Source organism: Piliocolobus tephrosceles, chromosome 12, assembly GCF_002776525.5.
Source record: "Piliocolobus tephrosceles isolate RC106 chromosome 12, ASM277652v3, whole genome shotgun sequence".
NCBI classification, from domain to species: domain Eukaryota; kingdom Metazoa; phylum Chordata; class Mammalia; order Primates; family Cercopithecidae; genus Piliocolobus; species Piliocolobus tephrosceles.
The window spans coordinates 26579559-26591118 of record NC_045445.1 but is presented as its reverse complement, the minus strand read 5'-3'; the positions used below and the strand labels follow the sequence as shown (position 1 = coordinate 26591118).

General features: G+C 37.5%; 1 protein-coding gene across 1 annotated transcript; it reads right to left on the bottom strand.

Annotated features, from left to right (window-relative positions):
• Window positions 1-9036: 9036 nt before the first annotated feature.
• LOC111531488 (actin-related protein T1) lies at window positions 9037-10469 on the bottom strand. Its single transcript, XM_023198740.1, has one exon. It carries the CDS (start codon window positions 10276-10278, stop codon window positions 9151-9153), a length of 1128 nt encoding a protein of 375 aa, XP_023054508.1. The 5' UTR covers window positions 10279-10469; the 3' UTR covers window positions 9037-9150.
• Window positions 10470-11560: the final 1091 nt, after the last annotated feature.

Here is an 11560-nt window from a genome sequence, read left to right as displayed (position 1 = left end):
TAGTGAGAACATGTTGCATTTGGCTTTCTATTCTTTCATTAGTTTGCTTGAGATTATGGCCTCTAGCTGCATACATGATGCTGCAAAGGACATGATTTCATTATTTTATGGCTGGGTACTACTCCATGATGTATAGGTACTACATCTTCTTTATCCAATCCACCACAGATGAACACCTAGGTAGATTCCATATCTTTGTTATTGTGAATAGTGTGGCAATTATCATACAAGTGCATGTGTCTTTTTGGTATAATGATCTACTTTCTTTGGGCATAAAACCACTAATGGGATGACTGAGTCCAATGGTAGCTCTGTTTTCGTTTCTTTGAGAAATCTCCAAACTGCTTTCCACAATAGTTAAACTAATTTACATTTTCATCAACAGGGTGCAAGTGATCCTTTTTCTCCACAGCCTCACTGGCATTGATTGTTTTTTGACTTTTTAATAACACTCATTTTGACCGGTGTGAGAAAGTATCTCATTGTGGTTTTCATTTGCATTTCTCAAATGATTAGTGATGTTGAGCATTTTTTGATACATGTTGGCACCTTGTATGTCTTCTTCCGAGAACTGTTTTTGTCCTTTGCCCTCTTTTTAATGGGTTTATTAGTTTTTTGTTGATTTAAATTCTTTACAGATTCTGGATATTAGACATTGTTAGATGCATAGTTTGTGAGTATTTCCCCCATTCTGTAGGTTTTCTGTTTATTAATAGTTTCTTTTGCTGTGCAGAAGCTCTTAGTTTAATTTCATCCCACATGTCAATATTTGTTTTTGTTGCAATTGTTTTTGGGGACTTGGCCATAATTATCTGCCATGGTCAATATCAAGAAGCATATTTCCTAGTTTTTCTTGTAGAATTTTTACAGACTGAGGTCTTATATTTCTATTTTAATCCGTCTCGAGTTATTTTTTTTATGTGTTGAAAAGTAAAGTTCCAGTTTTAATCTTCTGCATATGACTAGCCAGTTATCCCAGCACTATTTATTGAATGGGGGTCTTTTTTCCATTGCCAGTTTTTGTCAATCTTGTAGAATATCAGATGGTTTTAAGTGTGCAGCTTTATATATGAGTTTTCTATTGTGTTCCATCGGTCTATGTGTCTGGTTTTGTATCAGTACCATGCTGTCTTGGTTTTATAATATAGTTTAAAGTCAGGTAGTGTGATAACTCCAGCTTTATTTTTCTTTTTTGCCTAGGATTTCTTTGGGTATTTGGGCTCTTATTGGATTCCACATAAATGTTAGAATAGGTTTTCCAATTATATGATGAACAATATTGTTAGTTTTATAGGAAGAGCATTAAATTTGCAGATTGCTTTGGTCTGTATGGCCATGTTAACAATATTGATTCTTCCTATTCACAAGCATGGAATGCTTTTCCATTCATTTATGTCATCTCCAATGTCTTTCAGCAATGTTTTGTTGTTGTCCTTGTAGAGGTCTTTCACCTTCTTGGTTAGATGTATTCCTATTAATTACATTTTTTTTTATATTGTAAATGAGATTGGGTCCTTGATTTGGTTTTTGGCCTGGAAATTATGAGTATGTAGAAATGCTACTGATTTTCGTACATTGATTTTGAATCCTGAAACCTCACTAAAATAATTCATCAGTTTCAGGAACTTTTTGCCAGAGTCTTTAGGGTTTTCTAGGTATAGAATCAAATCATCAGTTAAGAGAGAAAGCTTGACTTCTTCTTTTTATATGTGGATACCTTTTTATTTCTTTCTCTTGATTGATTGCTCAGGCTAGGACTTCCAGTTGGTGAATAGGACTGGTGAAAGTGGGCATCCTTTCCTTGTTTCAGTTTTCAAGGGGAATGTTTTCAACTTTTGTCCATTCAATATGGTGTCGACTGTGGGTCTGTCATAGATTGCTCTTATTTTTTTGAGGTATGTTTCTTTGATGCCTAGTTTGTTAATGGTTTTATCATGAAGGGATGTTGGATTTTATCAAAAACTTTTTTGCACCTATTGATGTGACCATAGGGCTTTGCTTTCAATTCTGTTTATGTGGTGAATCACATTTATTGATTTGCATATGTTGAACCAGCCTTGCATCCTAGAAATAAAACCTACTCGATCATGGTGCATTAACTCTTTGATGTGCTGCTGGATTCAGTTTAGTAGAATTTTGTTGAGGATTTTTGCATCTATGTTCATCAGGGTTATTGGCCTGAAGGTATTTTGTTGTTGCATTTCTACCAGATTTTGATATTAGGTTGATGCCAGCTTCATGGAATTAGTAAGGGAGGAGCTCCTCCTCCTTAATATTTTATAACAGTTTTAGTAGAATTTCTACCTGTTCTTCTTTGTATGTTCAATAGAATTCAGCTGTGAATCAATCTGATTCAGGACTTTTTTAGTTGGTAGGTTTTTTTATTACTGATTCCACTTCAGAGTTTGATATTAGTCTATCATGGTTTCAGTCTCTTCCTGATTAAATCTTTGGAGAGTGTGTGTTTCCAGGAATTTATCCATTTACTCTAGATTTTCTAGTTTGCATGCATAGAGTTTTTCATAGTATTCTCTGAGGATTTTTTTTGTAATGTCATTATCAGTTATAATATCATCTTTGTCATTTCTGATTGCACTTATTTAGATCTTCTCTTTTTTTCTTTGATTAGCTAGCATTTTATCATATTTTTATTGTTTCAAAGGAACACCGCTTGGTTTCAGTGCACTTTTGTAGAGATTTTTGAATCTGAATTTAATTCAGTTCTCTAATTTTAGTAATTTCTTTTCTTCTGTTAGCTTTGGAGTTGATTTGTTCTTTTCTTCTAGTTCCTGTAGGGGCGAAGTTACATGATTAATTTGAGATTTTTCTAACTTCTTAATGAAGGCATTAAGCACCATAAACTTTCCTCTTATTACTGCTTTAGCTGCAAACCAGAAATTTTGCTAAGTTGTGTCTCTGTTTTCATTAATCTGAAAATATTGTTTTTTGATTTCTGCCTTAATTTCAATGTTCACTCAGGAGTTATTCAGGAGCATGTTGTTTAATTTTCATAGATTAGTGTTGTGTTGAGAAATCTTCTTGCTGTTGATTTCTATTTTTGTTACACTGTGGTCTCAAAGTGTGCTTGGTGTTGATATTTTGAATTTATTAAGGCTTGCTTTATTGCTGAGCATACAGTCAATTTTAGAATATGTCGTGTGTGCAGATGAGAAGAATATATATTCTGTTGTTGTTGTGTGGAGTGTTCTGTAGATACCTATGGGATCCAATTGGTCAAATGTTGAGTTTAAGTGTTGAAGTAAGAGTTTCTTTGTTAGTTTCCTATCTCAATGATCTGTCTAAGGCTGTCAGTAGGATGTTGAAGTCTTCTACTATTATTGTGTGTCTGTCTAAGTTGGTGAAGAAGAACTTGTTTTATGAATCTGAATGATACAATGTAGGGTGCATATACACAAAATAGTTAAGTCTTGTTGGATTGTACCCTTTATCATTATGTAATGTCCTTCTTTGTCCTTGTTAATTTTTAATGGTTTAAAAATCTTTTTTTTTTTTTTCCGATATAACAATAGCAACTCCTGCTCTTTTTTGTTTTCCCTTTGCATGGTAGATCTTTCTCGATCCGTATGCTATGAACCTGTGGGTGCCATTATATGTGAGATAGGTCTCTTGAAGACAGCAGATAGTTGGATCTTGTGATTTTATCCAGTTTGCCACTCTGTGTCTTTTAATAGGGGCATTTATCCCATTTACATTAAAGATTGGTATTGATATGTGAGATTCTGAGTGTGTCATCATGTTGTTAACTGGTTGTTATGTAGACCTGTGATTGCTTAATACTGGCTTTGGGCTATGTGCATAATTGTGTTTTGGGAGTAGAAGCTTTCATTCTTTCAATTCCACATTTAGCACTCCCTTAGTGACCTCTTTATAAGCCTGGTCTAGTTGAAACAAATTCCATCAGTATTTCCTAGTCTGAGAAGGATTTTATTCCTCCTTTACTTTTGAAGCACATTTGGGTGGAATGTGAAATTCTTGAATGGAATTTCTTTTCTTTAAGGATGCTGAAAATAGGCCCCCAATCTCCTCTAGCTAGTAAGGTTTCTACTGAGAGGTCTGCTGATAACCTGATGAGGTTCCCTGTGTATGTGACTTAAACTTTCTCTCTAGCTGCTTTCAAGATTTTTTTCTTTTGTGTCGAGATTTGTGAATCTTTTATTATATGACCTGAGATGATCTTCTTGTATAATATCTAGCTGGGATTCTCTGTATTTTTTGGATTTGCATGTTAAATTCTCTAGCAAAATTTTCATGGAGTATATCTTCAAATATATTTTTCAAGTTGTTTATTCTCCCTCCTACTTTATCAGGAATGCTAATGAGCCATAGACTAGGTCTCTTTACATAATCTTATATATCTTCGAAGTTTTGTTCAGTTCTTAAAATACTTTTTTCTTTCATTTTTGTCTGATTGAGTTGATTTGAAGAACTAGTCTTCAAGCTCTCAGATTCCTTCCTCATCTTTGTCTATTCTGCTATTAATACTTCTGATTGTAAATATAAAATGCTTACAGTAAGTTTTTCAGCTCTAGAAGTTCAGTTTGCTTCTTTGTTAAAATGGCTATTTCATGTTTCAATTCTTGTATAATTTTACTAGATTCCTTGCACTAGAGTTCACCTTTCTCCTGAATCTCTATGAACATCCTTGCAATCCAGATTCTAAATTACATGTTGCCATTTCTGTCTGGTTAAGAACCATTGCAGGGAAGCTAGTGAACTTGTTTAAAATAAGGAGACATCTTGGATTTTTGAATTACCTGAGTTGTTGTGTTGTTTTTTCCTCAACTGGGAGGGTTGATGTTCATTTAACTGTGGTGTAAGTTGAGTATAGACAGTTGACTTCATTTATGGATGTTTTCAGAGGGCCAAGCCTCTGTGGAGTGTCTTGATTTGTGGCTAAATTATTGCTCTTGGTTTCACGGGGGCTATATTAGCAATTTTTTCTTTTTTTCTTTTTTTTTTTTTTGCTTTGTAATTTGGGTTGTGATACAGTAGATAGTGGTTAAGAGTAATGGCTGGTAAATGGGCTCTTAGCCATGTGGCTTTTTGGTATTTTCTTTAATTTATAGTTCTCTGCGGTGCAGTGAGAAGAAAGGTGACCCCTTCACCAGGTCCATTCCTGGGACTTCGAGGAGCCCCCTCTAACCACTGGCACTGCATTGTTTCCTTTTTGTTGTTGTTAGGTGTTCCAGTCTGTGGGGTTCCCTTGGGCAGAGGCCATGTCAGAGAGATAGGTCACACCCCTTCTGGACTGGTCCTGTGGAAGTCGTCATATCCTCTTTTGACAGCAGCCCATGAACTTGTGCAGCTCACCCTTCTTAGCTCTCGGAGAATGTGGACTCCTCTCGCACTCAAGTCGTGGCCAGAGACCTCAGTTCAGCACTTCTGAGCTGTGCACTGCAGCCCTGGAGTGAGTTCAGGCTTTTTGTTCCATACACAACTTGGCGGGCAGAAGAGGCAGGAATCATGGTGGTGGCAATGGCAGAGAAACTGTCAGTTGTCTCTGGGAGCTCCACTCCAGAGAAACAAAGAGCCATGGCTGATCAAAGTGATCATCCAGGAGTCGGGTGGCTGTGATGTAGCCCCAAGCCAGGGGGCCCTGCCTTGTGAAGGGCAGGTGAAGTAGAGTCTCTTGCAGAAGATAGTCTAGCCTCCTCTCTGTAGGAGGCCACATTAGAATTAATTAAGGAAACAATGGCAACCCACAGAGAGCAGAGAGAAGGGCCTTCAATGGCCCCTGGGCAGTCCACCCCAGTGAAGTAAAGAGCCACTGCTGATGAAAATGATTGGCTGAGGGTGGGGCAGCTGTACTGTGGGTCTAAGTCAGAAGGCCATGTTTGGTGAGGAGCGGCAGCGGCAGGAACAGGTCACCTTATCTTTCTGTGATAGCTCATGAGGAAAACAGTAAGGCCAACTTTCTGTATAAGAGCTATGGCATGTTGGAGGCACACAACAGTTCTGTAGTTCTTTGCTCCCTCCTCAGCCTGAGGGCAAAAAGGGTAGGGTGAGACCTTGACAGTGCCAATCACAGAAGGTATGCTAATTACATCTGGGAGCTCCATCCCAGATAACTGCAGGGCTTCCACCAACTGGAGCACTCAGGCAGAGGTGGAGAGGCTGCACTGGGGGCCCAGGCCAGTCTGGAATTTGTCTGCTCCTCAGCACTGTGGATGCAGACTCTATCCTTAGGGCATGTGAGAGGGGCTGACCTCCCTTGATGGCAGGGCTATAGAAGCTAAGGCTGGGGTTTTCAGGGATCCAAGGATCATGAAGCTTCATGTGTGCTTGAGGCAGATCTTGCTAGTTAGTTTGGAGGTATACGGGGTCAGGAGGGATCTCTCCTGTCCCAGATTGCTAAGGTCCACGGCAGAAGTGTGGATCCCCAGGGACTGTTGCTCATGCACCTTGTCACCATGGTAGGAAACCTCCCCTGGCTCCATGCCAATCCCAGGGGGAGGCAGTGATGCCTCTCTTCTCTCTGTGGGTTGCCATTGTTTCCTTAATTAATTCTAATGTGGCCTCCCGGGTGATCAACTTAAAGAGCTAGTGTGTTTACTCATCACTTTGTCATCTCTTTGTGAGAACAACACACTCTAGCTGCTTCCAGTCAGCCATCTTGGTGCTTCCGACTTCAGGTGTTTTGAAGAATGTTCTATAATTTCTGAGTAATGACAATTGCATTTATTCTTTCCTAATTATTATACTTTTCATTTCTTCTGTCTTCAATGATTTCATTAGTATGTCCGTTTATCTTTATAAAGAACAAATTATTCTTTGTTTATCCTCCTTATCTTTCTGTGATAGCTCATTAATTTATCATGTTCTGCTTTTTACTTCCTAGTAATTTATCTGGGTTAATTCTGTTTGCTTTATTAAATTCCACAATTGGGTACTTAGCATATTTATATGCAGCATTTCTTTATTTAGTAATAAACCATTTAAGGCTATACATTTCTTACTAATTTCAATTTTACCTGCATTCCATTATCTTGATATCTAGTATTTTGTTATTATTCACTTTTTATATGTAAATTCATTACAATTTCTTTTTTGTCTAATTCTATTTAAAAGTGTTGTTTGATCTTTACATTATTTGAAAATTAACTTAATGTTTAAGATTTTTACAATCAGAATTTAAATTAATGTAAAGGTAATTTAAGTTATTTAGTTATTTATTTAAATTATTAAGTAATGTAAGGGTAATTTAAGTATTTTTGTTAATATTTAAGGTTTTATAGTCAGAATTTCTTCAGTTTCAACATAAAGATTCTAAGTTTAATTAATACTTTTCTTTCTGAATAATGCAAATGTATTTAAATATTTTAAATTCAAACCAGTATTCATGATTTGTGGCTATGTTTGTAGAGTGGAAGATTTATTGTCTATTTCACTGCTATAAATTTATGCCAGCCAGACATGGTGACTCATGCCTGTAATCCCAGCACAGCATTTTGGGAGGCCAAGGTGGGTGGATCACCTGAGATCAGGAGTTCGATACCAGCGTGGCCAACATGGCAAAACGTCATCTCTAATAAAAATAACAAAAACTAGCTGGGTGCCTGTAATCCCAGCGACTTGGGAGGCTGAGGCAGGAGAATCACTTGAACCCAGAAGGCGGAGGTTGCAGTGAGCCAAGATCGCGCCATTGCACCCCAGCCTGGGCAACAAGAGCGAAACTCTGTCTCAAATAAATAAATAAATACCATCAATATTTTTTAATTTACCCCCATTTTCAGCATTTTAAAATTTTATTATTTTTTCTAACATGTCTTATTCTGGGGTTATTTCTATATGCCTTAAGTAAATCTTATAAAATTTTCTGTGCTAATAGTCTGCTGACAGTAAGTACTTTTAGTTATTATTCAAAAATGTCTCTTATTTTATTACCGTATTTCTTGTAATGGTTTTCCTGGGTATATAATACTATATTGACAGTAGAGTTTTTCTAGCTCACTTTGAAGGTGTTATTCCACTGTCTTATTTCTTTGTGGTTTTGATTAGTTACCTGTAAGCAGAAGTTTGCTGTTAAGCCCTCTCTCTCAAATAAATATAAACATGAAAAGAACTGACTTATAGTGACTATAGGGCCTGTCAATTTTCATGGTTGTATTTAGGCTAGCAATGATGAGTAGATATGTGAAAAATATATTTTTTTAGATGAATGGTTTTATTTCATTCAGGCTGAAATTCATAATATAACAATTTCTTTTTTTTTTAATTTGTTACACCCTTTCCTTCCAACTGCATTACCTCTCATTCCATTCTTCAAGTTGCATTAACTATGTGGTGTCTTTACTTCTGTACTTTTCTCTAAATACTTATAATCATATAAAATCACATTTATTAATATATGTATTAACTTAATGAGAAGAAATATTTCTGTATGCATAATTTATTCAAAATTATTTTATTGATAACTATTGTTTCTAGTGTTTTATCCATAAAAAAATGATGTTATATAGAGCCTTGAAATTAAAAATGATTAAAAAAACAATAATTTAGAAATACTGATTCTTAATGCTCCAACTGGGAACAAGGACCTTGAGCTTAGAAAGCCTTAGAAAATGGTGATTTCTATGCTCAATTTTTTTCCACTCTAATTAGCCTTTTTGATCTCATAACAGCAGAGCAAGAACCCTATTGCACTAACTAAATGATAAACCAGGTAAAAGGACTTGAACCTTAAGACTAGTGAAGGATTCCTGGTTCTGCTTCATTTCATTCCTTTTCTCACACTTTTCTTTGTGATTTATTCTCCTGAAAACTGGGTCTGTTAGAACCACCTAAGATAATAATTTAAAGATTCTTGAGATTCTACCAAATCAAGTTCCTAGGTATGAGTCCCAGGCACCATTTGCTATAAATCCTCTATATGAACATAACCTCAACATATAACCTAAGATTTTCTTAGGAGAAAAAAACTTAACAGGCCCATGGGAAAGAAGAGAGTAATAGAGTAACCTAAAGATTCATGACATGACTCAATATATCATGGTGCTACTAAGAATAAACTGAAACTTGAAATGGCAAAACTTTTATTGAACATCATGCTGAAGCCCAGAAGAAAATGCCATCTCCCACTGGTACTCCTGTAATCTGGTGCTTAAAGATGTCTCCTCTGCTCAAGGATCTTTAAAAGCACCTTCTTTGAATCACAGATGTCCCATACTCCTTGAAGTCTGCAGAGGTGATCCACATCTGCTTGAAACTGCTCATAGAGGTCATGATGGATGCACCAATCCATGCAGAGAAGCATCTATCAGGAGAAGCCATGATCTTGATGGGAGTACCTTTGGACGCCAGCTGTTCCACTTCCTTCATGAGCCTTTCCTCCAGTCCGGGGAAGAGAGTGGTGCCCCCGGAGAGTACAATCTCTGCATAAAGTTTATTCTGGATGTCAGTGTCACACTTCATGATGCTGCTGGAGACCATTTTTGAGAGTCCCGGGCTGTGGATGCCCAGCAGGTCAGGTGCAAAAAGAACCTCGGGCACTTGGTACAGCTCATCCCCAAAGTGGATGACATGTCCATCTGGCAGTCTGTATGCTCCCAGGACCTGTCCCCGACTCTTGCGTAGCTCTTTCTCTGGCTCCAAGGCGATGTAGCACAGCTTCTCTTTGATGTTATTTGCCACGGCCTTGTTGAGTATGCAAGGGAAGTTAAACCCGTTAGCAAAGAGGAGCTGGGTGAGGTGCTCTGTGATGTCGCTCCCTGCCATATAGAGTTTCGTGACTGCATGAGGCAGGGGGTAACCCTCAAAGATGGGGACAGCGCAAGTGACCCCATCTCCACTGTCTACCACCAGGCCTGTGACACAGGCAGAGGCATAGAGCGCTGCCACTGCATGGTTAGACAGGTAGAAACCAGGCACACTGAAGTTCTCAAACATCATTTCTGCTAGCTTTTCTCGAATTTCCCTAGGGTTCAAAGAGGGCTCCGTCATGAGTACAGGCTGTTGGCTGGGTTTTACTCCAAGCTCCCACTCAAAGAGATGTTTCCAGAGTCTCTCCATGTCATCCCATCCTGTTACCAGTCCGCGCTCAATGGGGTAGTGCAAATGTAGGGCCTCATACTTGTGCAGGGCTTCTTGCCCCACGAAGTACTGATTAGGTCTTGCTGAAGGCATGTTGAATTTACAATGTCCCAAGACGGAGTTGATGACATGGCGGGGTCCAATCTCTCCAGACACGCCTGCTTTGCAGAGTCCTGAACCATTGTCAAAAATTACAGCAGGAACATCTAATACGTGTGGATTAAACATGCTGTAATATGCTCTCCTGGACTTCCCCCAAATAAAGAAAGAACACTTACGTCACTCTCTGAGATGACAGGCACCTTTAGAATTTTTTAAACTTCAGGGTTCTGAAGTTATCAGGTTGTCACCCATGTAAAGTTAGTATACTGCCTTCAGTCCACCAGGACACCCCATCTTCAGCCTCTGAATCTTGTCTCCATTCTGTAGGCTCAGGGCCTGCTGAGGCAACATGAGGGGTGATTGCCCTCTATGTCACAATCCAGTCAAGGCAACAATTGTCCTTGGTGAGCATCAGAGGGGCGGGGTCTCTTGAGCATCAGAGGGGTGGGGTGGGGCCTCTGAGCCAATAGTACTCCCTACCTGGTCAGATATAAAGCCAAGGAAAGCAAATCATACCTACAGAGCTGCAAGAAACACTATTCTACATGCTTTTCCTTGGAATTATGTTTTCATTTTTTAGATATATATTTAAGAATAGAATTGCTGAGTTATATGACAACTCTATGTTAAATCATTTGATTTTAATTTCTGTAAGTTTTTTGTTCCAAAGTGGTTGTGATATTTTACATTCCCACAGTCACTGTAGGAATGCTCCTACTTCTCCACATGCTTCTAAATTCCATTATCTGACTTGATGATTCTAGGCATTCTAGTGTGTGTGAAATGTTACCTTATTGTGGTTTTGTTTTTCAGCTTTAAGTATCAATGTTGAGAATCTTTATTAGGTGCTTATTGGCCATTCTAATACCTTCTTGGGACAAATGTCTATGCAGACCCTTAGCTCCTTTTTTATTAGGTTGTTTTTTGATTATTCTATTGTAACTGTTGTTTACACAGTCAAGACTCTAGTGTTTATCAGATACATTATGGACATACATGTTCTTTTATTCTTGTATTGTCTTTTCACTTTTTTGTTAGTGTTGTTGAAATTACAAAATTTTTAAACTTTAAAGTAGTCCAGATTTTCTGCTATTTGTTGTTCATATTTTGTGTCATATGTAAGCATTCATTATAAACTTTAAGATTCTTAAATTTATCTTTCTTTTCTTCTAAGAATTTTAAACTTTTAACTATTACATTTAGTTTTTGTTAATTTTGAGTTTATTTTTATTTATGGTGTGCATTAAGTTTTCCACTTCATTACTTTGAATGTGGTTCTATCTAGCTGTTCCAGCACCATTTGTTGAAGAGCATAATTTTTGCCCTGTAGAATGACTAGTACCTTTTTCTTTTTTTTTTTTTTTTTATTATACTTTAAGTTCTAGGGTACATGTGCATAACGTGCAGG